This window comes from Festucalex cinctus, chromosome 2, assembly GCF_051991245.1.
Source record: "Festucalex cinctus isolate MCC-2025b chromosome 2, RoL_Fcin_1.0, whole genome shotgun sequence".
Lineage (NCBI taxonomy): Eukaryota > Metazoa > Chordata > Actinopteri > Syngnathiformes > Syngnathidae > Festucalex > Festucalex cinctus.
In genome coordinates, this window is record NC_135412.1 from 1,370,824 (window position 1) to 1,396,510 (window position 25,687).

The 25,687-nt window shown below is 40.8% G+C and overlaps 2 protein-coding genes across 9 annotated transcripts; one reads left to right on the forward strand and one right to left on the reverse strand.

The window, feature by feature from the left end:
* The first annotated feature begins 924 nt into the window (after nt 1-924).
* LOC144013319 (protein-L-isoaspartate O-methyltransferase domain-containing protein 2-like) lies at nt 925-15,642 on the forward strand. 3 transcript variants are annotated; one of them, XM_077512008.1, is made up of 7 exons: nt 925-1,045; nt 6,968-7,128; nt 8,866-9,016; nt 11,603-11,705; nt 11,809-11,980; nt 13,109-13,232; nt 13,959-15,642. In XM_077512008.1, exons 2-7 carry the CDS (start codon nt 6,973-6,975, stop codon nt 14,510-14,512), a joined length of 1,260 nt encoding a protein of 419 aa, XP_077368134.1. In that variant the 5' UTR covers nt 925-1,045; nt 6,968-6,972; the 3' UTR covers nt 14,513-15,642. The 3 variants fall into 3 exon arrangements, with proteins under 3 accessions (XP_077368134.1, XP_077368132.1, XP_077368133.1); XM_077512006.1 differs by lacking the exon at nt 925-1,045 and adding an exon at nt 4,843-5,245; XM_077512007.1 differs by lacking the exon at nt 925-1,045 and adding an exon at nt 5,637-6,031.
* Nucleotides 15,643-15,859: 217 nt separating this feature from the next.
* Nucleotides 15,860-25,479, reverse strand: kif3b (kinesin family member 3B). 6 transcript variants are annotated; one of them, XM_077512002.1, is made up of 9 exons: nt 25,346-25,479; nt 22,940-24,446; nt 22,520-22,621; nt 21,452-21,574; nt 19,459-19,577; nt 19,104-19,220; nt 18,688-18,793; nt 17,744-17,949; nt 15,860-17,630 (listed from the first exon to the last, which is right to left on the reverse strand). In XM_077512002.1, the coding sequence occupies exons 2-9, from the start codon at nt 24,341-24,343 to the stop codon at nt 17,525-17,527; spliced, it is 2,283 nt and encodes a 760-aa protein (XP_077368128.1). In that variant the 5' UTR covers nt 24,344-24,446; nt 25,346-25,479; the 3' UTR covers nt 15,860-17,524. The 6 variants fall into 6 exon arrangements, with proteins under 6 accessions (XP_077368128.1, XP_077368126.1, XP_077368124.1 ...); XM_077512000.1 differs by lacking the exon at nt 25,346-25,479 and adding an exon at nt 25,158-25,252; XM_077511998.1 differs by lacking the exon at nt 25,346-25,479 and adding an exon at nt 25,097-25,243.
* Nucleotides 25,480-25,687: the final 208 nt, after the last annotated feature.

The following is a 25,687-nucleotide window of genomic DNA, read 5'->3' on the forward strand; positions in this document are numbered from 1 at the left end:
ATCAATGTTGTGTTGCTCTCTCGTCTCTCGATTGTTATTACCAGCTCACGTTTGCTTCTGTGACAAAAACCAAGGAAAGGAAACAAAAAAGTGACCTCCCCAAGCATTTTGTAGCAGCCAACAGAACTCACCCCGAAACTGTAATGTACTAAATATATGCTTGCATTATGTATTTGGAACTTTTTTTATTTTTTTATTTTTTGTGAAATAATTTCCTTTGGCTTTCAAACGTAACAAAACACAAAGCAAACTGTAGGATGGCCTCCGTTTGACAAAAACACACACCCTTGTAGCCTTACTGTAGATCTTTAATTTTTTTTGATGCACAAAGTGCCAGTAAAAGAAAGAAGAGGGAAAAAACAAAAAAAAAAAAAAACTCTTTATTTCCGGATTCTTGGCATTTTTGCAATGTTCCAATGTCTGGTCGTGGGAAGACCACGACATCAAGAGAGTGGTGATTGTTTCAGATGCCTTTATTTCTCTGCCAAGATGGCCATAAGTACGCTATATATTCATTCTGTACAAATAGATTTGAAAAATGCTATATATATGAATATTAACATACATATATTTTTCCAGTGTAATTGTGGAATTGAGCTTCTTCTACTCCTTAACAAAGCATCGCTTCGCTGTCTAGATGAGATGTGAGGGCTGTTATCAATTAGGAGGAAGTTACACGAAGACCTGCTCAACTGTGGCTTGAAAACACAACACTCGCAATTAGGAAATGTCATACAGGTACAGTCAAACCTCGCTTTTCAAACGCCTCTGTTCTCAACCAAATCGATTTTCAACCAGAAAATTCGAGAATTTGATGTCTTAAGAACTCGTCCAAAAATTCGAAACTGAAAAAAACCAAGCGTACCTGAACGCAACTCACTCGGAAGCCGAGCTAACTCGAATGCTTTCTCCGTAGCACGTTCGTGTTCAAAGTTCGTTTGGAGCAGACCTGCTCATTGTTATTTACGGAAATTTTATTTTATTTTTTAGTTTTGTATCGTGTATTAGCCCCTAATCACGGGTCCAAAGAAAGCAAGTGCAAGTGGTAAGGCTGGTGAAGAAAAGAGGAAACTATTGAATTTAAAACAAAATGTTTGCATTTTGTTTTAGTTTTTTTCATCATTTTAGATAGGATATCTAAATAAAACTGTCCATTTCTACCCTTTTCTATTTATGGTAAACAGTATAGGCTACAGTGCAGTTTTTGGTGTAAAATAGTAAAAAAAGGAAAGTTTTTTTTTAGACTTGGAACGGATTAAAATTATTTACATGAATTATAATGGGAAAAATAGTTTCGGATTTCGAACAAATAGCTTTTAGAACAGCCTTCTGGAACGGATTACGTTCGAAAACTGAGGTTTGACTGTACAGTATTTTGTCGAAAACTCCGCCCGCTTTGGTTGTATCCGTCTGTCCTGAATCCAGAGATGTTCAAAGACGCGCATCTGCTGCCGGTATGTCGTGCTTCATCTAAGATTGATACTAAATGTTTGGCTTTTTATTTCTAAGTGTCATGTAAGTAAGTTCCTGTCGAGTTCAAGTGGAAAATGAAGGGGTTAAAAAAGAAACCAATAAATAGATGATGGCTTTGAATAATGTTCTGCACAGTGTTTGGCTATGTTGTGCAGTTGACTGTATTGTTACTAGTCGCCACCAGCTGGTCCCCTTTCATGTCGAAACAAACAAAGTAGGAGACTTTTGTTGTTGAAATTTGCCTTCCGAATGGCCTGTCGCAGCTTTTACTGTGGTGTAACGCTTTGTATGGTCCTCGTGTGTAACCGATGTCAAAGGCATGTTGTCGGTGTGCTTCTCGCCAATGTGGAATGAAACGCAATATGTGCACTTTCTGAACAACTGTTGAAAATGCCAGCATTTCAATCCTGTTTTGTCCAAAACAAAAAAAAAAAAAATGCTTCCTCCTTGATTCTGTCTGAAATATAGAAGGAGGCAAAACTCTTTCACACACATTGAAATGAAAAAAAAAAAAATAAGATTGGCTTCTCGCTGAGTTTGTCTCTGAGCAGCAGAGTGACACCAAAGGTCAGCAGTCAGCTGAGGCCTGAAGCACGAAGCGAGAAGGCGCAGCAGCGCGGGTGTGTGTGGGAGTGGGAAATTGATTTGCCAGGCTGCTTTTTGGAAATGTTTGTTGCATAAATATGAGTCCATCACTCAAAAGAATGTCAAAGCTTTTTTTCCTGACCCGCCCTCACAGTCCCCCTCCTTCTCTTCATGTCTTGTGTAACCTTTTCCTCGGGAAAGACGCTTTGGATTCATTTGGTTAACAAAGTATCACATTCTCTCTCTCTCTTTTTTTCTCTCTTCAAATGCACGAGAGTACTATTCAAGACTGTGAATATTTTCCCTACTTATTTGATATGGCATGACCCCTTTTAAACTGCTTGATGAAAATGTCTAGCGAGGTATGTAAATGATTATCACAGAGGCCGTAAAAGCGTAACATTCTCAAAAAATAAAATAAAATAATAAATGTCAGCCGCAGTAGCCCAAGGGTGCGGATTTTGTTCCCACATATTGTATGTTTGTTTATTTCAATTAAATTGCCCAGTGATGGAGTCGGTTAGTTGCATTATTATTTTAAAAACAAAGTGGCCAGTGCCCTCTATTTCACCACCACCCACTTTTTTTTTTTTATTACTTTTCTGGGATGCAGTGTCACTTTCAGGGAAACCAGCCTGGATCTAAATCCAGCGGTGAATTTAAAAGTGAAATAAAAAGTGGGATTTGCATTCTGGTTGGAGTTCAGGTTCTCATCAAAACGTTGAAAAAGTTGAAGTGGCACATTTCATCAAAGCTGACGAAAACCAAAATAGCCCCGCCCACCCCAGCACCAACTCCCTCCCACTGTAGTGTTAAAAAAAGACGTGTGGTCTTATCATGTGTGCCTTTCTCATGCCACCCATTGAAAAAAAAAAAAAAAATGGTATGTTTACACTGCTACACGGTTTGGACCGGATCTCTTTACTTGAGGGGGTGTTAAAACAAACAGTAACATACAGGCAAACGTTTTTTTTTTTTGTTTTTTTTTTGTTCAGGCGAAAGAAACTGTGATCTCATCTGTTGATTCAGGTACCAAACTGCATGGACAGTCGCTGTGATGGAATAAAAAAAATAAAAACAACAAAAAACACCCCTAGATACTGCATCAGTGTGCAGGGCATTATTTTGAAGGAAAAAAATGGACGTCTGTACATATTTCTATGAAGAGGAAACAGTGTTATAGTTGTTGTAATGAAGACGTTTGGTTAAAAAAAAAACAAAAAAAGGTAGTTTCTGACAAAAGAAAATGCATCCGCAGCCAAGGCTTGTCCTGCTAGCACATTTTTACAGAGATGAGCTATTTTTACTGGTGATTTTCTAGGCATTGATAATGATATCCTTTAAAAATAAGTGCAAAACTTCCAAACTTACAAGCACTTCCACAATGATAGATTGTATGGTATTTTTTGTTACTTTTGTAGATGTGGTTGTTACTTTGCTACTGCAACATTTTATAAAGTGGGACAGGTCTTGGCTGTGTGTCCTCGGGGTCTTTTTTTTTTTTTTTTTCCTTTTGGTTTTAAAATATGATTGCTTTTTTTCCTTCTTTTTTTTTTTTTAAGTAAAGACACTGTAGTTTGACTGAATTTGTGACTGTGTTTGTGTAATCGTGTACATGTTCCTGTGTCAGTGTTCTAACCCAGAGAAGTGATGTCAGTTATTGTGGGCGTATGAATCATTTTAAATGTTCTCTATGAAACACACAAATAAAGAAACATAGACAAGGACCACTCTGTCCTATCAGGTTGTTGTTGTTTTTTTACATGAAAATTCACCAAAAAAAACTCCATCACCTGCAGTTTGAACAGGAAGTGTGTATTTGCCTACACTTTACTGTGCAATAGACCGACATTGATTTGGAAGATTCTTTTCAATGTGGCCAAAAACTGGCCCATTGGAGAGCTTTTAAGAGAATGATACCTTTTATTACTGCCATTGGCTGGCAACCAGTCCAGGGCGTACCCCGCCTACTGCCCAGAGCCAGCTAAGATAGGCTCCAGCACCCCCCGCGACCCTTGTGAGGAATAAGCGGTAAAAAAAAAAATGGATGGATACATTTATTATCCGGCCATATCGCCTCAGTTGGGCGCTGGAGCAGATCCCAGCTTACGTTGGGCGAAAAACAGACTGGCTACACCCTGAACTGGTCGATATAAACTTGTTTTATTTGTATAATATCACAATTATAACTAAGATTATGATCACTGCAGGCTTTACTCAACAAAATGGGGGTCTCGGATTTTTGTTGACGATAACACAGTACAGCTTTGGTCTTTACTGACCTCTGGTGGAAAAGCAGAGAAACTCACTTTTCCTCCCGAATCAACAAAAGAAGACCTTGACCCAATAAATACATAAATAAATACGGAAAATCAAGAAATATTAACTACATATATTTTTGGAACAAAAATCAGCCAGTGGTTGAGTTGTTCTTTCGCTGTAATAATAACACACTTGCTGAACAATTTTGCGATTTGTCTCTCTCAAATCGTACAAAACAATGCTCTAATTAAAAAATAATAATAACGCCGTAACTACTGTAGCGTTTATAATTCTGATTTAGTATTTCAGCATGAGTTTTTTTTTTTTAATTGATTCATTTAACTTCAAACATACATAACATATTGACATAATACGTTGTTAAACATTGTATAAAAAAAAGTAACAGGCAAAATTAAAATTCTCCAACAACACAAAATACATAAAATTGAATTTAAAGCTATGAGGTAATATACTTGTAGGTTTGTTTCTGTGATTGGTTGCTGTGAGCTCACGTGGCACGATCACGTGACCCTTCCATTTCCAATCGCCTTTCAACTGAACCGGATTTTGCGGAGGCACCAAGCAGATATTCGTCAGTGTAATGTTTGTAAACTTTGCCGTGAAAACAAGACAAGTGGAAGCGTACAAATGACGTTTGCGACCTCCCAAGACCGCTGATGTGAAATTTCTTGACTCGACCCTCAAAATTAGCGAACGTACGCTTGCTTGCTCGCTAACTGGAATCGCGTCACCGCGTGGCGCACGTCCTGCATACTGTTGACGTGACTTACGTATGACGTCAGAGCGTCAGCTGGCCTAATGTTTACATCCAGCAGTGGCGTGTTTTTGACTGGATCCACGAACAACAAAAGGCTGCCCATCGAAGAGACCACAAACGGAACGTCTCCAGCAGCGGCCCGTTAAGGTAGCCTGACCTCGTTTGTAAACGGTTAACCGGATGTTTTTGTTTACATCTCCATTGTGTTTGTTTTTTTCCGTCTCGCGAAAACGACTCTGCTGGTTTTGTTTTGACCTTCTCGTTTGCTTATTACGGCGATCTTTGATGTGAGCGAATTTGCAGCTGAAGACTGAAGTGAAAATGGAGCTCGCTTAAACGTCTGCATTACGATGATAATAAAAGAATGCACACGAAGGCTACTTTTGTTTTTGTTTTTTTTAAATCGGCTGCTCTAATGGCAGAGCTTTGCAGGAAGTAGGTCCCCTAGTAGCCTACTAACCAAAATTGCTACCCGGAGAGCAGTTGATCACAGCGCCGCGCCGTGGCCTCTCTTTCATTTCCGATGATGATGATGATCTATTTTACAGAGCAAGATTCGAGGCGAGATTTTATACACGGATGTCAGTGTCGTCACCATCCATTTGCACGTTCCTTTTGTACTTTTATGGCCTTTGTGACCAGTCTGTGTCCACCCTGTGATCTTTGTCCTGTTGTCAGCCTCCGTTGTTGTTTTTAACACCGCTCGGAAGTACAAACAAAGGCTGCATTCATTCACACCAACCTGCACTTGCGTGTTGCTGCCAAAATAAAAACAGGATTTCAACCTCAGGAGGCCTCAAATCCTTTATTATACGCGTCAAATAAATGTTAGGTCAAAAAGACTTGGATAGGAACCATTTTTTCGTTGATATTGTTGTTGCCCTCGGGGGGGATCGAAAGAGCCGATCAGCAAATTGCTTCGGTTCACGTTGGGTAAGGAACGAAATGCAACACAAGTTGTTGATCTTTCCTGTAAAGCGGCGCACATTTCATTACTCGTCTTTACATGGGTGCTATTGTCGATTTTTTTTGTTTATTATTGCTGGTTCAATCCACCCCCAACCTTATCTGGACACACAGCTGGGGTGTCTTTGAGGGAGGTTTAAGGTCACGACAAATACATTTGATTCTTCGACTTTTTAGGAAAGTGTAGCATCAATCTTTTCATGAAATGAAGGTTGCGCCACTCATTTGCCGTCTGTTATCAAAGCGAAGCTGTTGAGTGACGAGGATGTTCCACTTCTTGCCCCTTTTTGACATCATAGTACATATTTTGATATCGGTATCATTTTTACGGCTCATTTTGAACAGTAGTCACTGAAAAATGGTGGCAATCTTTTAAAAGGCCACATAAACTGGATTACTCACCAACTTGAAACATTTTCTTCTACGGCTGAGCAATACATCGAATTACTGTTAATATTAAAAGCTGTTCTTAAGTTATATCGAAATGTTGTTGTGAGTGGTAAATATGCACAAGTGGCAGAATATTGCTGGATGGTTTTTTTACAAGATGTGTTTACAATAGTTACTCTTTAATTGTGACATTTAAGCAAGTTATACACAATCTATCAATTCATTTTTTTTTTGTACAAGCTCTGAAGTATGTTGTGCATTTGGAGCGCATGTTTATGTATGGAACAGCAGAATTATAGCGTCAAATGACATGAGGCCAAACAAGCAACTTGTCTAAGGTTCATTTAAGTTTATGTAAGAGTCGTTTTGGGTGTAACTGGTGCTTTTGTTGTATAACATTCCCATAACAGCCTCCAAAGATAACAACATCATTCCTAGATTGGCACAGTTGATTGATTCACCGTAAACAACGGCACGTGTTTGTTTCTCGTCACTTTTTTTTTTTTTTTTTAGGCATCATGGGTGGAGCTGTGAGCGCAGGAGAGGACAACGATGACTTGATTGACAACCTGAAGGAGGCCTACTACATCCGCTCAGACCTGGTTGAGCGGGCTTTTCGCGCCATCGACCGCGCCGACTACTACCTCGATGAATACAGGGAGAACGCCTACAAGGTAAACAAAGTGAAATACTGTTTTAAAGCTCCAACTGAACTCATTCGCTCGCCGCCATTTTCACATTTCGCAATCCCGTTCGCTCCCGGCTGTTTGACTGGATTTTGACTGATTTTGCAAGGCCCACAGAATATTGTGTTCGATTGCTATAAAAGCATGGAAACGATCAAAAGAAAGATGAAAGTCTCTTCTTTCATCAGGAAAAAAAAAGTACAGTGATACCTCTGCTCACGAACGCTTTAGCTCACGAACTTTTCGCCTCACGAACATTAAATTCGCGAGAATTTAGTCTCTGCTGACGAACTAGTTTTCGGCGGACGAACCAAACCACGCGGTCGAAAAGCGGCCACGAGAAGCTGACGCACGCTCACGGCGTCCCAGTTCGTCACAACCTTTCTTTGAGTGCGGACGCGGTTTGTGTTTGATAGACATTTTGAGTGTACTTTTGCTATTATGGGACCGAAAAAGACCCCACCACAGGCTAATGTTAAGCCTAATGCTACGTTCTCGCCAAAAGCGAGCGACGGCCATTCGGCGGCGCGTTTGCATTGTAGTCAATGGAGTTCGCGCCACTAAAAAAAGCGAAAGTGCCATCACGTACCTCAAAAAAGGAGAAAATCGTGCCACGGCTGTTTAGTCCCAGGAAAGAAGTGAAAGTAGTTGGCGGTGCTCACTTTTTGTTGACTCGCGAAAGTGCTCCACTTCCTTGTTGACCAAGGGACACGCCTCCTCCGACAATGAGCGACAACCGTTCCATAAACACTCTACGCGGTGAAACGCTCGCGAATGAAGTAAGTCTACCATTGCTACCATCCTTAAGAACTACCATCACAAAGGTAAATAAAACGACTTTATTATACAGTACAGTTTATTTCTTTCATTACAATACAATAGCACATTTATTATACATAAAATAAGGTATATTTTTGTGTCGTTTTAAGGCTTATTTAGTAGAAAATTATGTTTTATAGGGACCTGGGAACGGATTATTCTCATTTTAATGGTTTCTTATGGGAAATAAATGTTTTTCGGCTTACACACACTCTCTGGGAACCAATTAAGTTCGTGAGCTGAGGTATCACTGTATGTTTCTATCTGTTTCCATTTTGCAGCAATTAGCATTAGAAGAGAGCTAAGTTTCATCAGTTTTCACAAATCGATTTAAAATTCGAAGTAATTGAGCTTTTTTTCGACATGGCCCTGGTTGATCTCCTTTGCTCTGCTGCCACCTGCTGGCCGTTTGCGTAATAACTAGCATTTCTGCAACCGTTCTTTGCAGTTGAGAGGCTGCATCAAAGCCTTCTGTATGCTCTAAAAAACAAACAAACGTATAAATACGTCTTTGGGACACTTAGAACATTAAAAAAAACGTATTTACACGTTATTGGGAGCAAATGAGTTAACAACCAGATGCGTTTGGTAAACTCATTTCAAATCTCATTATCGGCCAACGTTGTTGTTCATGTTCGGCAGTGCAGACGTGATCCAAAACGTGTCAAAGCTTGTGTGCATGACGTCAACATGATGTTTGTTCATATCCATTTATGTGCGCACGTAATGTAAAGGGAGTCGGGAGAGGAAAGTGATGTTGTCTGACATCAATGGCCAAATAAACAAATAAAGAGTCAGTCACAATAGGAGTTACGAATTTTGTGCCTGTGGCCCCCGACTGGTCATGTGGACACGGTTCGATTTTTCAAGGAGCAGCTGACTTGCTTCGTTTTTGTGTGTGTGTAGGACCTGGCTTGGCGACATGGGAACATTCACCTGTCGGCTCCATGTATCTACTCGGAGGTGATGGAGGCTTTGGACCTCCACCCTCGCATCTCCTTCCTAAACCTGGGCAGTGGGACGGGTTATCTCAGCACCATGGTGGGCCTCATACTCGGTCAGTGCTTCAGGACGTTTGCTTGACCCCAATGAAGACTCTGTGATGCCACATTTGACATTGTCATGAGGCGGCATTCGAAATGCACTCGAACAATTTTGAAGGGAGAAAGAAGCAGCACATTTTTAGTTCAGTCGCATTATGTTGGTTTCGGCATAATAATTGATTCGTTGAGAATTCAGTCAATTGTGTGGAATTGATTGTTCATCAAACAATTAAGGCAACATGAGCTGCACTTGTAACAAATGGAGTTGATTCACTCTCAGTTAGTTTGGAACCAGAAGAATATGAATAATATTATTATCGGAAACGTTGATTCAACATGAGCGGAACTGACGTGACTCGATGACAAACCTGCTCACCGACGGAAAGTGAATCGCTAGCCAAGTGAACATGGCAGTTAATGTCATCTCCATTCAACTCAAATCAACTTTTTTGTTGTTGTTTTTTGCATCATGCAACACTTTAAAAACAACCACAGCCTAAACAGTGTCATAAATAAAAATCTATTGGAAAAACAATCAAATATTTATATCGCTGTCTTTGGGCAGAAGTCACAATTTGGCAATTTGTGTTTTTTTCCTTTCAAAAATCTATATACCGTATTTTCCGCACTATAAGGCGCACCTTCAACGAATGACATATTTGAAAACTTTTTTTCATGTATAAGGCGCTACATTAGAGGCGGGGTTACGTTATGTGTACATTAGATGGTGCTGCGCTGAAGGGAATGTCAACAAAAACAGTCAGATAGGTCAGTCAAACTTTAGTAATAGATTACAAACCAGCTTTTCTGACAACTCCAAAATGAATAAACAGCTGTTTGATTATTTTCACTGATGTAAAGTATTCGTATTAGCTAGCGATCCAAGATGGCGGGATCTCCGATCGTGCAGGGTCACCGATAGCATCTTGACAGCGAGACCTGTTGCGGCTCAATATTGATCCATATATAAGGCGCACCGGATTATAAGGCGCATGGTCAGCTTTTGAAAAAATGGAAGGCTTTTAGGTGTGCCTTATAGTCATGAAAATACGGTACTGGTCATTCCATGTGTGTCATTTTTACGAATTATTGACCAATTTAAAGTGTTGAAAATGGATTTCTGTCTTTGTTGATGCAATGTAAACGGTTGAACAAAATGTCGTTTTTGACACGACGTGGAAAGAAAAATAGAATTCAGATGCAAGAGAGTGTCGGCCACAACGGCAGCAGTTTTTTTTTTTTTAATATCCAAACAGGAATCTCCTCTCAAGCTGAGAGGAGAAGCGGCACTCGAAAAATGGAGAACTAAAAATGCTCCACTGGGGAGGAAAAGGCACAAAAACAAGGCAACTGGATCGAGGACACTTCGGCAAACTGAGGGCGGAGCCTGATATCTTTTATTTTTATCGCTGGGGATAATTGGCGGCAGGTGGAGACAATCATGGGCGGGACCGACGGTAACGAGCGGGCAGCAGGAAGGGCAAGTGACCTGTGGTGAGACGGGAGTTAGAATTTCAAAGTAAACAGGAAACGGATATAGAAAAATAAAAGCATGAGCCGTCACGGTTTTTGGGGTCTCCTGAAAAAGTGACGATTTCGGACGTGCAAGTTTTTGGCCTGATGCCAGCGATATACAGTAACAAAGTTGAATTTAACAATACCAAAATAAATCACAAAAACAAATAACTTTTACTTTTGCTGGATTTCCTGCCATTACGCTCCGTTAGCATGCTATGCTAAGCTTTGTTTTTGGATGTGGCCTCTCATCTAAAGGATGAGAACTTATAACATAAGAAAAAATGACAGTCGGAAGTGGTATGTAGCTTGAGGGACTGATCATATTTTTTACCGTATTTTCCGCACTAAAAGCCTTCAATTTTTTTCAAAAGCTGACCATGCGCCTTCTAATCCGGTGCGCCTTATATATGGATCAATATTGAGCCGCAACAGGTCTCGCCGTCGAGACGCTATCGGTGACGCGCATGCGCAGAAGATCCCGCCATCTTGGATCGCTAACTAATACTAATATTTACCTCGGAGAAAATAATAAAACAGCTGTTTATTCATTTTGGAGTTGTCAGAAAGCTGCTTTGTAATTATTAACTCATTGACTGCCATTGACGGAAAAAGACGTCAAATAATGCATTTTTGCTGGGCTGGCAGTGAATGTGTTAAACACAATGTGCCAATATATTTTGTGATTATATTGCAGCCGCCTTTTTTCTTTTTTTTCTTTTTTAAGGCAAATGTTGCTTAAAAATCCATCAATTTTGGTTACATCTCATCTTAAGTCATTGACTGCCACTGACGGAAAAAGACGTCAAATAATGCATTTTTGCTGGGCTGGCAGTGAATGTGTTAATAAAGTTTGACTGACCTATCTGACTGTTTTGTTGACATTCCCTTTAGCGCAGCACCATCTAATGGATGCATAACGTAACCCCAGCCTCGACTGTAGCGCCTTATTTATGGAAAAAGTTTGCAAATATATCATTCATTGAAGGTGCGCCTTATAATGCGGAATATAAGGTACATTTAAAAGCACCTGTTTATTAGTCCAGTTCATATGTGACGTTTTTTGTGTGTGTGAATTGCTGCAGGACCATTTGGAGTGAATCACGGGATTGAGTTACACGCTGATGTCATCGATTATGCCTACCAGAAGCTCGATTCCTTCATCAAAACCAGCGACAGTTTTGACAAGTGAGTATGAAAAAGCGTCCGTGTTATCGTCGAGTTTGGAAACACGCGACACGACCTCACCAAGTCGACGTGTTGTTGTCGTCGTCGCGCCGCCTCCAAACAGATTTGAGTTCTGCGAGCCGTCCTTTGTGGTGGGCAACTGTCTGGAGATCCCCCCGGAGAGCCGTCAGTACGACCGAGTGTACTGTGGCGCCGGGGTGCAGAAGGACCACGAGAAATACATGAAGAACCTAATCAAGGTTGGCGGCATCCTGGTCATGCCGCTTGAGGAAAAGGTGAGCGTGCGGATGCGAAGACAATCACGAACGTGTTTGTTTTGTTACCGCCTGCACGTCACTTCAGAAAGCAAACTTGCGTACACGTGCTTGTATTGCTGCATTCGAGGATGGTCGCAAGTCGGAAATTTCCGAGTTCAAACCGGGAAGTGCGTCCGGGAACGCCCCCTTGAACTCGGAAAATTCCACTCGCGAAGTCGGGAAAAAAAAAAAGGACCCCGACTTCACCGGCGGACTACAATGTGACGTCACTCTGAATGGCGAAACACAATTTACTCGAGTATAAAACTAGATAGCTTTCTTCATTCATAAATATTCGCCATAACGTCACGTAACGCAACGTACGTCACAGTATTGCCGCCATATCCCTGTATGAAATTATACGGTCAACTACTTAACTCATTTACTCCCAATAACGTATAAATACGTTTTTTTTTGTTCGAAGTGTCCCAAGGACATATTTATACGTTTTTGTTGTTTTTTATGCTAGAGCATACAGAAGGCTTTGATGGAGCCTCTCAACTGCAAAGAACGGTTGCAGAAATGGTAGTTATTACACAAGCGGCCAGCAGGTGGCAGCAGAGCAAAGGAGATCAACCAGGGCCATGTAGAAAAAAAAGCTCAATTACTTACAATTTTAAATCGATTTGTGAAAACTGATGAAACTTTGCTCTCTTCTAATGCTAATTGCTGCAAAACGGAAACAGGTAGAAACATACTTTTTTTTTCCTGATGAAAGAAGAGACTTTAATCTTTCTTTTGCTTTTATAGCAATTGAACACAATATTCTGTGGGCCTTGCAAAATCAGTCAAAATCCAGTAAAACAGCCGGGGAGCGAACGGGATTGCGAAATGCGAAAATGGCGGCGAGTGAATGAGTTAACTGTATGGATTGCTTATGAAATAAGATTAAAACAATAAATGAAGCAAAATTGCAAAATAAGTTTCCTGGAGGGTCAAATTGAGTTTTGAGGACCAAAATGAAAAAAACAATTTATCACTATCCGCCATTTTGGTTGTTTACTTTCACCTCGAACGCTTTGAGGTCGGAACTGGGAAGTTTGAGCTCGGATTTTTTTTTCCGACTTCCGACCATCCTCGAATGCAGCATGTTGTAATTTTCTGCAGCTGACCAAGATCACCCGTACAGGACCAAACAGCTGGGAGACCAAAAAAATCATTTCCGTGTCCTTTGCTCCCCTCATACTGCCGAAACACAACGTGAACGGCAAACCCAAGATTGTGCCACTGCGTAAGTCACATTTCATCTTTTATCAACAGTGCATCCAAAAGAATAATCATTTTTTTAGTAGGCCTGACTTGCTGTGGAAAAGCCAAAAGTGACGGGTTTTTTTTTTTTAAATCAGATTAATAACATCTTAGAATTTTGATAAACCACAATTAATCGCTGAATTTAACTCATTCAGTGCCATTGACGGCTATACACGTCAAAGCAGGGCTGTGCAATTAATTGAAATTCATTTAGAATTTCAATTATTATACTCCACAATTAGAAAATCAGCATAATCGCAAAGTAAAAAGATTTGTTTAAATGTATACATTTGCACCTTTTTTTTTAATTTTAAAATAACTAATTTGATCAATTTTGTTTCATCCAAAAGAAACTTGCATAAATATAGTGTTTCAAATAATTTGATTTTTTAAATGTTTTTTATGTTTAAAAATGTTCTTGTTTTGTACCAAAAATTAAAAAAATATTGCCCTGCTGCACTCCAACTTTCACGTTTTTGCCAACATAAATAAATATTATTATAAGTTCTGTTTGGTCCAAAACTTAATGATAGTGTTTCTCTATATATATATTTTGAAAATTGGTCCTAATATTTTTAAGTTGCTCTCCCTTTTTTTGTTGTTTTGCTGTCCTGCTGCGCCGTCCATGGCAAAATCAGCCTCCACGCATGACAACCTCTCTCCCTTTACTCTTGTTTTGTTTCCCTTTTTTCTTTTTTTTTTGCAGCAAAATACGAGGTACGGACGTTACAAGAGCTCGCTCGTTTCTGCATCCGCCACACGCTGCAAACGACGGCCGACGGAGGCGAGAGCCAGTCCCGCGGCCGCGGCTCCTCGTTCAGCGTGGGCCGGGGTCTGGCCGTGGCCGGGCTCCACAAGTACGGCCCCCGCTTCAAACGCCGCCGCGTGCATCGGCGCCGCTGCAACGCCCTCGTCCTGGCCACCCGCCAGGTGGTGGGCAGCCCCGCCTCCCCGTACGCCAACGGCGAGCGGGGGGCGAGCGTGGAGGACGAGGAGGCGGCGGGCGCCAGGGAGCCGAGGCGAGAAGAGAGGGGGGGGGGCAGGAGGGCGGCGCGAGGGCCAAGGGGCTCCATGGAGGAAGAGGAGATGGCGGAGGAGGAGGTGGAAGAGGAGCAGGAAGAGGAGGAAGAGGAGGAGCAGCGGGAGACCGGAGAGCTTCTCCGAGTTCAGCCGGCGGTGAACGTGTTGCGAGAGCGGATCCTGGGCCTTCCGCTGCCCGAGCCGTTGAAGAGGTTCCTCTTGTACTACCGAAACAAGTGAGCGACCAGCCGGCCGGCAGAGACTGAAGCCCCTCCCACCCGCAGCGCGTGTGACGTCGTCGTCTGCCTCGTGGTTGACCAGGGGTTGCCAACAGTTTTCAAACAGAGTCGAAGTACGACTAGTCTTGAGTACTCCGAAATCACAAACGACCATAAATGGGGCTTAACGATTCATCGGAATTCAATTACAATTTCAACTGGAGAGAAATTGTGTGTGAAGGCTGTAAAGCTGTAATTGCAATTATTACACTCCACAATTACTACATCAGCATAAAAATACAAATTAATACTAATTTTTCAGTTGTTTACCGGTAGATTTATACATTCGCACCTTTTTACCAATTTTAAAATGACCAATAAAGTTTTTCTTCATCCAAAAGGAACTTGGCATTAGAGTTTTTCAGAGAATTTTGTCTTTATTTTTTTTTCTTTTCCATTTCAACATTTTCTTGTTTTGTACCAAAGGTCATCCTACTGTGCAGTGCACATGCTGCACTCCAAGTTTTTGCCAACATAAATAAATAAATACATATGATAAAATTCTGTTCGGTCCAAAAGCAACCTATTTATTTCTTTATTTTTTAGATATTTTTTAAATATTTTTAAATGCTTAAACATTTTATTGTTTTGTACCAAAAAAAAAAAAATAATCTTTTGGATAATTGTGATTTCAATTATTGCCACAATAACTAATAATTTTTCCATAATTAAGCAGCGCTAACTTCCATTGTAAGAATTCTGGTAATAATTATCAATGATGATTTAACAACAAATAAAAATAGGCAACACTACTTGTATAAACCACTTCCGCAGCATTCCTAGGAAGTCACAATGTCCCATCACTGGTGAGCCATCTTACAACCGGACTTTGGGCTACAACTTGCTTTGGGGGCTTCCTGGTGCCCGTTTGAGCGCCATGTTGGTGACCCCTGGCGTGTTAAAGACGACACTAAACGGTCCCGTTTTGTTTGGTCGGTGTGCAGTTGTGATTTGCTGCTGAATGTACAGTATATCCACGATATGACATTTTTGTATGACGCATCAGGAAAGGTGTGAAGAAACCAACGTTTGCTTTTGTAAATTGAGCTGTATTGACTGCTATAATAATAAAGTGGATCATACAAAAGTAAATAGTTCCATTATTGAGGACGGCAAGCACTGTTTTTGAAACCTTAAATATCGTGCAAGCAAAAAAAATTCCAACAATTTTCTTGGCTTCTGCATCAGGAACAGTGAATCAATTCTTAATACAAAGGAAAAAGCTGCCCAAAATCTTTTGTCTAGAAATTCTAAGCAATTTGAAAGCAGTGATGTGGACTGTGTTCAAATTAGACAAGTGTTCACCGTTAAATTTTGTGATTCATTTATCGCAAACATTTGGAGTACAAAAACCAAGTAAACAGAATTTTGTATACAGTATTAGTAAAGTGACAAGTGAAGACTTGCAGCAAGCTAACCTGAAAATAATTACAACCTCTTCATGTTTATACATCAACTACATTACAAATGCTAGGTTACATTTTCATGTCTTATTTGCCTGTTGGAATGTCTGGAGGACTTTTAGAGAGAAACTTAACAGCAGTCTCCACAATTCATCGCTTCCGCCATGTTCATTTCTTTTCAAAGAACTCGTCCATACTGTCAAAGCAAGAGACAGAATGGTAATTAAATAAAGTTTCGCTCACTAATGTTTGCTTTAGCTTGGCTGCTACTGTCAATCATTCAAACTTTCAACATCTTAACTCAGGTCAAACCCAAAAATCTTTTTTACAACATGTTCTATCAAATCGAAATATGGTATTTTGGCAAGTGAAATATGAGCTAAGCAGCAAAATCCAGCCGTTTTTAATCCATCTCAGGGGGCGGCCATTTTGTCATTTACCGTCGACTCAAAATGGCCAATCACGGCTCGGCTCCAGGAAACAAGTGAGCCGTGATTGGTTGTTTACCGGTTGTGCAACTGACGTCACCTTTCAGTCCACATCAAGTGGACACAAAATGGCTGCCACCTGAGATGGATAAAAACGCTGCTCAACTCCAATTCCTTAATAATGACGCGTTTCGTCTTAGTACACGCACATACAACGGATTATTTCAAAGATAATTTGGTGGTTGGCTTCCACTTTAATGCACCCCAACCAGGCGTCGCGTTTTAACCTCAGAAGGCGAAGTAAACGTTTATCTCATGACAATAGCGCCTGTCAGTGGCTGAGACGTTGGGCAGCAAGTGAACATTTTCTAAAGAGCTGATTTAAGCAGGAAATTGGATGCAGCTGGGTTAGAACAGAAACTAAATTGTTGATCTGCTCCGAAGTTGGACAACGAGGAAAAACATCAACAGTGTGATGAGCTTCATGAAGAGCTTCGATTCTGTCTCGATAGGTCCCACAAAACGTGCATCACAGGTTGCCGTGTAGCCGTACACCAGTTAGCGAGTCGACTGTCAAAAAGTGCAATTTGACATCACGCGTTTTGAACGCCGCCGCTGGTCCGAATATCTCGCTGTATGCTTTCACTTTGGCGTTCGTCGCTTGCATCGAGACCACCTTCACGCAAGACCAGTTTGCCGGACGCTAGCGGGCTCTTTCGGCAGGAAAACGTCAGCCAAAGCAAGTGAATAACAATCAGTCAATCTGTGGAACGTTCTGGACAGGCATCGCGGCGTCCGCATCAGAGCGGCCTTGGTGACAAAAAAGGAGGCCCAATGCAATATTAACGTACGTGCGTCAACTCTTAGAACTAATCAGCGTATTGTTGGCCAGCTTCAGCAAAATGTTGGAACACCATGTTAAAATTGGCCAAGATCAAGATCAAGCATCTGACAGTAGCAAATAGTGTCATTTTTCCTACAAAAGCAGCATTAATCTTTATATTTCTTTACGTTTGCGGATTCCACGACAGTTGCCTCGGCCAAAACAAACAAAACAAACAAAACATTCTTCTCTCAGCTGGGAGTCGAGCTCCAGATTGGGAAGGTGCGCAGCAGAGGTGGTTTGGCGGCGGATCGCAGCTGTCACTTGGGCACCAGCCCTCGGCATTGTGGGTAAATTGGGGACGCTGGATTGTGAACGCCGAATGAAGAGGTCCCGGTGTTTGATTGCTTGCCCGTTCTTGGTTGACTGAATGAAACAAGAAGCCGTGACATTTCGACAAGTTAAATCCATTCTAACAGAAATTTGAAATCATGAACCTGTAAAAAAAAAAAATGTCAAAAAGTGTTTGTGTAACTTACGCGGACTTCTGTTTCCTGAGGCTTCCGCTGGCGCTCGCCAGCGGTGCAAAGCTGCTATTGAATCCAGAGGCATCAACCTGAAGGTCGTCCTCGTTCTTCAGCGCATCCTCCAGAGCTGCTGCTACCTTTGGGGCGATGACTGGCCGCTGATAATCTTTGGTGGTACGAGACGGCATGTCCATGCTGAGCAAATGGATGTTCTCAGCCTGGGGGGGGATCATGTGACACAAACACGGCACACGTCTTGTGCAAGCTATGATGCATGTACAATTTGGCAAACTACATTCTGCATTAACTCATTTACTCCCAATAACGTATAAATACGTTTTTTTTTATGTTCTAAGTGTCCCAAAGACGTATTTATACGTTTGTTTGTTTGTTTGTTTTTTTTAATGCTAGAGCATACAGAAGGCTTTGATGGAGCCTCTCAACTGAAAAGAACGGTTGCAGAAATGGTAGTTATTACACAAACGGCCAGCAGGTGACAGCGCAGAGCAAAGGAGATCAACCAGGGCCATCTAGAAAAAAAGCTAAATTACTTACAATTTTAAATAATTTGTGAAAATTGATGAAACTTAGCTCTCTTCTAATGCTAAATGCTGCAAAACGGAAACAGAATCATACTTTTTTTTTTCCTGATGAAAGAAGAGACTTTAATCTTTCTTTTGCTTTTATAGCAATTGAACACAATATTCTGTGGGCCTTGCAAAATCAGTCAAAATCCAGTAAAACAACCGGGAGCGAACGGGATTGCGAAATGTGAAAATGGCGGCCAGTGAATGAGTTAAGAGCAATCTTTTTTTTTTTTTTTGCTACATTTCTGTGTTTTGGATTCTTGCTAATCTCATTAAAAGTCCCAAAATAGTCCAGAGTTACTCGGTAATTGAACAAGATATAGAAAATAATCTCATTTTGATGACAAAAAAAAAAGAGTTACGTCTTACTTTATATCTCAGGTCTGGTCTATCCTTCATGGCCACGCGAGCGTGGTTACAGAGAGGCCTTCTGAACCCGATAGCAGACTGAGGCCTGCTCATCATCTGATGATCACTGAACATAAACACAAATATACGGTACATCCAAAGTCAGACGGTGCACTGCATTGTACAAAACGTTTACACACTAAACAGCCACAACATGATGTCAATAATGTCTTCCTAATAGGGCACATCAGATTTTTTTTCAAACCAGATCCGCCCATTGAGAAAGAAAAAAACAAAAAACATAATTAACGTCAATTGACGTCATTGGCGGTCGTCGTTGGGCGTTTCCTTAACGTCAATTAACGTGTTTGGCAGGAAAAGAGTTCATTATGGCGCAGTATCTATTACGGTGGAAATAATAGGATTGTGCGACTCACTCCTCGATATGTGTGATGGGCCTCATCTTCCAGTATTCATCCTCGTCATCAAAGAAAGCCCTGGTGACTATTTTCTTCTTCTCTTCAAATGGAATGAAATTCTCAATGATAAGATGCCTAAAAGACAAAGGATTTAGACAAAGACAGTGAAAAAGCAGAAGTCGCTTGCTTGGTAAGGTGAACGGAAGAGACCAAAGTCAAAAGGTAACAATTGTAAATATTTCAGTTTTCCCTAAAAAAGTATTGGTATAAAAAGTTTTTCATGAACAAAATAAAAACCAGGACTAGATTATGACACGAAACAACATGGCATCATTTCAGCTTTGCTCAGTGGTGTAATGTCGAGACGGCGTACTTGAGTTTAAGGTCTCTGGTGAGCTCATTCTGGGTTTGTTCCAGCTCGTGGCGCTCATCGATGTGCGCTTCCTGGATGTCCTCGATTTCTGCCTTCACTGCCTGCAGTTTGGCAAACAACTAGACGGAGGACAAGACAAACAGAGAAAAGTTGGACTGCTGAAATTGAATACAACAATTGGACGTGGCCACAATTTAATTTCCACACGAGGCCGAATCTTCACTGGAATTAAATGAGGCCCTTGTTGGGTCAGCTCTGTTACCGTGTTGTACATGCACACTGGCACGCTTCTGTTCAAGAAAATGTGTCCCAAAACAACTGGACTTAAGGCGAGGCCATACTTTTTCTACTTGGATGTAGTTAGTGCTCAACATAAATGAGCAAACACTCCCAATAGATTGGTTGGAAATCAGGATAAAAATGGTTCCTGTGTTCAGAGGAATAAGGGCTAATAATAAAAAGCTTGCTGCTTTTTTTTGTTTTTTTGTTTTTGGTTTTTTTTAAAAGGGGGCGTGCTCATGTTGTTCCGAAAGGTGAAATTGTCTTTCAGCTTTCTGGTACAAACGCTGTTGCGCAACAGCTCACCATTATTATGCGGTAACTTCTTTTGAAGGCTTTTGCAACACCAAACAAATAATCCATTTCAAATTCCTGCTTAAATTGGGTCAAGCCTGCAGTCTCAAACTCCTTCATTACCTTCCGAACCTTCAGACTTCCAATGTTTCCAAACTTTCAATGTTCTCAGCTGCCTTCAACCATGGAAGGCTATCCTGACTTTGAGTCATGCAACTCACGGCCACGACATCGCTATTAAGCCTCTTAAGAGAATTTCAAATAGATATTTTTGTTTTGTTTGCGCCATTATCGCACAATAGTAATAGAGCAGCAAGTTACACAAGACTGTGACATAAGCAGCTGAGTCGCAAATGTGGACGTCAGTCTTGTTTCTTGGTCGCACATTTAAGTTAGAATTAGTGTGGACTTTCGGGCTGGGTATTGCCGCCAACCTCACGATACGATACGTATCACGATACAGGGGCCACGGTACGATACGTATTGCGATACGTATCCCAGTCTAGGGGTGTTAAAAAAAATCGATTCGGCGATATATCGCGATACTACATCGCGCGATTCTCGAATCGATTCAATAATCGGCAGAATCGATTTTTTTTTTTTTTTTTAGGATTCACACCTTGAGCATGGAAGAATGTTCTATGAACGGCACATTAAGCCTTAATATTTTTATTTTAATGCTGTTCAAATGTGAAACAGATTGCAAACTGTTTGTGTACAGTGGCTCACGGTTATAAGCCTCAAGTTTTAGATAAATATATTCATACAAATCTTACAGTGTACATGTACAAATTTACTGATAGTATTTTCTAAATTTGAATGGAAAAAAATCGCAACAATCGACTTATAAATTCGTATCGGGATTAATCGGTATCGAATCGTGACCATTCGTATCGGGATTAATCGGTATCGAATCGAATCGTGACCTGTGAATCGTGATACGAATCGAATCGTCAGGTACTAGGCAATTCACACCCCTATATCCCACATAAGACGTTTTATTTTGTTTTTTAAAACAAAATACAGGAAAATTGGTACACTGAGACATGTGCCATGTTAAGTTTATAAGTAAATAAATGTTGATATTCTTCCTCTGCTTTCATTTTTCTTAGTAAATCACAGTGTCCAATCACTGGTGAGCTATTTTTGCATTAATTGAAGGCAATTAACTTCAAAGACGCTGCTGGTTTTTAGTTTTAGGTATAATGTAAGTTGCAAAGGCAAACGTTAAACTGCCTATTTAAAGTTAACAAGCAATATAGATTCTGACGCCTGCGTATCGATACGTGGATTGTAATGAAGGAGGCCCGCAACGATATATTGCCGTATCGATTTTTTTGAGTACACCCCTAGTAGACTTCCATGTGAAGAACTCACAAGAACGAAATTCATCCTTGAGGCAAAAAGCTGCAGTTGTTACCTTTTTCAGTTTCTTGGTTTTAATGTCGACTTCCTGCTGCAAAGAACTGTAAGTCTCCTTCAGCTCCAGCGTCTCCTCGTCTCGACACTCCATTTGCTGTTGCATCTCTCGCTCTCTCCGTTTCTACAAACACACACACACACAAAAAACAATCACTCGGGTCGAACTATACATGTCATTTGTTAAAAGAAACGTTCGCAGGCTTGTGTTTGTTTCAGACTTTGTTTCCGTCTGTTCAAAAGCTTCAGTGTTTTCATGGTGCTTTTCTAGTGGCAGCGTATTCCAGAATGTGCCGTCTATTACAGACAAAAGATGTTTGTCCAAGTGTTTTTCTATGTCTTGACATTCCGACAGTTGTTGCTTACTACATTTTGAGATCCAACTCCACTGTTGAGTTTATCCAGTAAAATACGTTTGAGAATTTGAGAGGTGTATAAAATTGTAGAGATTATATTTCTTTATTATGAGGCAGTGTTGCCATATAATTCACAACTTTTTGTGGCTGTTTGTAGAGTGATCTAACAAGGACGCATCATTTTATTTTTAAAAATTTTAACCTAGTATTGTATTAATAATGAAATAAGCGTAAATGTATAATGTATGAGGGGTAGGACTAGATTTGGATAGAAGTTTTTAACTTCTTCCTACTCCCTTTTGAACATGCAAACTATGATGAGTTTGTTTGTTTTCTGTCTTCTTTTCTTTTTTAACTTTTGTTTCTCTGCTGTTTGTTTGTATGTTTACATGTTCAATAAATCAAATCAAATCAAATCAAATCAAATCAAATCAAGGGTGAGTCTTGTCTGGTTAGCTTAACTCCAAAAACACAATATGATAAATTGGGGAGAATTTAATGGGACGCATGAACTCTTATCCTGCCTTAAGTGATGCGTATTGTGCAATCAAACAAAGATTTTTTTTTTTTTAGTTTTGCATAATCTCTTCACATGATGATCAAACTTCATAGTTGAGAGAAAACCTATAAATTTTGATATGTCTCCCTATAATTGTGCGAACTTTGCAAAGAGACATAATTTGCCATAAGCGACGTTAACATATTGTTAATACCTGCTCAGCAATTTCCTGCCTTTTCAGCTCCAGCATCTTCTGCTGCTCGTTGGTGTGATCCACAATGTTCTTCCCCCCAACTAGAAGTTTACTTTCCATTGCCTGGAAGTAGTAGAAACAAACAAACGATGACATCAACTGCAACAGAAAATCAATGACTTTTTGCAATATGAGGAAAAACAAACACATTCAGCTAGAGTGACCAACAACCATTTAATTAATCTTACATTCTGCGATATAATAGAGTAACGTTTAACTTTGATACTCCCCTTATAAGAGCGTCTTCATTCTCAACATTACCAGACAAAAGTTTAGACACATTCATATTTATAAGCATGAGTGTCCAGACTTTGGAATCTTTCTACTTTTGTAGATAGGAAATGATGCCTGCTAATGAGTTCACCATAGACTGCCGCTTACCTTAACTTTGGCTGACAACATGTCTCCTGCTTCCTGCTCTTTCTTGAGGTCTGCCATTTTCTTCTCCTTCTCCTTCAGGAGTTGAGTTTTCTCCTCAGCCACCAGGCTGTGATCCTCCATGATAGCTCTCTTCTCTTTCTCCAGCTTCTCCCGCTGCTCTCTCCAATAATCACCTTTGTTTTCGTCTTCATCCTCATCATCATCTTCGCTCTCTTCATCGTGACCCTCACCGTTGCTACAATCACCGGCCCTCCTCTTTTGTCTCCTCTTGCTTTTCCTTCCTGTACGCTTCTCCAGTTGCGCCTTCAGTTTGGCAATCTCCTCCTGAAACTTGCGGAGCAAAGCGTCCTTGGGGTCCTCATTGACGCGGGGCTTATTCTTGATGTTCTTCGCTCTGTTGGAGTAGCGCAGCGTTGTTAAAGTCTCTTCCACATTGTAAGATGCTGGGCCAATGTTGGCGACCATGACAGTGCGAGCGTTGCCTCCAAGCGAGTCCTGCAAAAGGCGGGTCAGTTTGGAATCTCTGTAAGGGATGTGGCTGCTCCTGCCGTCGACGAGAGCTGATATGACATTCCCTAAAGCAGAAAGTGACAGATTGATTTTCGTAGCTTCTTTCAGCCTCTCTCCTTGAGCTCCAGTCTTCGTCTGCCTTTCACTACCGGCTAGATCCACCAGATTGAGTTTGCCAACTCGGATGTGGTTCTCCCCGTCCATCCCCAATTCACTGCATTCTACAGTGATGACAAAGATGGCGTGAGAACGGGAACTGTGTTCATTCATGTTCGTGGAGCCCACCGAGCGATTCTGATTGCCCACGTTCATGACATTTTCAATTTCCCGCACACTCTTAGTGACAAACGATGACAGGTCCTTAACGTAAATGCCGGTGTCCGGCCTCTCTCTCAACTCTAAACGTCGCGATTGGTCCTTGGAGAGTAAATCTCTGATCTCCTCTTGATAAATCTCCAGATATGATGCTCGCACCAAGTACTGCTGATTCTGAGATCTTGAAATGTGGGTGAAGATGTGGTCAAATGAGTTGGGAATAACTCCTCTTCTTTCGGGGTCATTTCTTATGCCCTCCATGGTGTATGTTTTCCCTGTCCCCGTTTGTCCATATGCAAAGATGGTTCCATTAAATCCTTGTAGGACTGAATCCACAAGGGGCCTAAAGGTTTCATCATATAAATCTAGTTGCTTTGAATTGCAGTCATAGACCGAGTCAAATGTGAATACTTTGGGGAGTTCACCGGCAGAAGCCTCCCTCGGGTTCCTCACAATAATTTGTCCAAATTTAACATCAACAGACACCACACAATCGAATGAGGCTGCCTGTTCTTTCTCATTCATTGGACGACAACGGACCACGACTTTCACAGACTCAGAACTCTTGCTTTTGGACATGATGTGGACCAAAGGATTGCACACTCAGCTTGACATGCAGTTCCCTCTTTTTCAAGTGGGGAAGTCAGGGAAATCCTACCAACATAACCATCCACATCAGAACCTGTTGGCAAAAAAACAACAACAGATGTTAATGACAATCAAGCAAATTGTGTTGAAATATAAGCCAACATTGACATTTGGCATTATCTGGGTATATTTTGGTTGCATGTTCGGTTTCACCCTATTAATTTGCAATGGAAAGATTAGAAACGCATATTCCTAGTACCACAAAACAACAGTAACATTAGCAATGAACCAGGCGAGGTTGACAGCAGCATCCAAACAAAGCACTGATAGTTAAGGGAATCGTAAACCATGTGCAACCTGACTTAAATTAGGCCATTACACAGCACCAACTTGCTAGCTTCATTAATCCGTTAATGTGGAACCTTCCGTTTTCGGCGTCGAGAAAACTAGCACGGCGCGCTATTAATTAATGGATCGTACCTATGGTATCTTATCAAAAGAACAAAGTTAGTCACAATTCCTCAACGTTCAGGATCGATGAACAGACACGAGCTAAAATAAACTAGAACCCACAATGAGACTGCAAAATCGACCAAGCAACAGCGAACAGGCAGGTAACCAAGGCTACAAGTCCTATCACAGCATTTGGTTGACGAACCTTACTGCGAGTGTTCGGATACATTCACCACCATGCCGCCAAACAAATAAAAGAAGTAAAACGCGGAATGCTTCTTGAGTACATACCCTTCCCCAAGTTACTTTTCAAAACCGTTTAAAAAAATAAAAATAAAACGCAGCTTCGTACATTAGCTAATCCGACACTCAGTTAGCCACTGGCTCGTCGCCACAACGCTCCGGGTCTGAGTTGCCAGATCCTGTTGTCGCTACATCCCCCCCAAAACTGAGTGAACATGAAAGGTACTACAGCCTTCAAAGTGGTTGATTGCATAAAAAAAATACAGACAGACTTGTACTATATTTTAAATTACTTACAAATACATTGTTAATGCTGATAGCTTGTGAATGCTCAGAAGTGAACGATTTTTTTTTTTACAGCATTTTCCATAAATGTCTGGCAACCGTTTCTCGGCAGATGACTATCAGCTGGTTTGTCTGCTTGCAGCAAAACAAAAACATAAAGAACTCGAACAAACCATGGTTTGACTAGCAATGATCTTACTGAGGGAACAATAGAATATATATCATCCATTTTAAACTGAAATTATATTCTAAATGCGATCTTAAATTAAATTACAAAGACACAAAGACAAACTTGAATTGACAAACTTTATTTTAAACGTATAGTGCCTTGATTTACATTGTATAAACACAGTA

Coding starts and splice junctions, on each gene's coding strand:
- LOC144013319 (XM_077512008.1), top strand. CDS start 6,973: ATGGGTGGAGCTGTGAGCGCAGGAGAGGACAACGATGACTTGATTGAC. Junction 7,129..8,865: donor ACAGGGAGAACGCCTACAAG/GTAAACAAAGTG, acceptor GTGTGTGTGTAG/GACCTGGCTTGGCGACATGG. Junction 11,706..11,808: donor ACCAGCGACAGTTTTGACAA/GTGAGTATGAAA, acceptor GCCTCCAAACAG/ATTTGAGTTCTGCGAGCCGT.
- kif3b (XM_077512002.1), bottom strand. CDS start 24,343: ATGTCCAAAAGCAAGAGTTCTGAGTCTGTGAAAGTCGTGGTCCGTTGT. Junction 18,794..19,103: donor CCCATCACACATATCGAGGA/GTGAGTCGCACA, acceptor GTTTATGTTCAG/TGATCATCAGATGATGAGCA. Junction 17,631..17,743: donor CTCAGGAAACAGAAGTCCGC/GTAAGTTACACA, acceptor TGTTTCATTCAG/TCAACCAAGAACGGGCAAGC.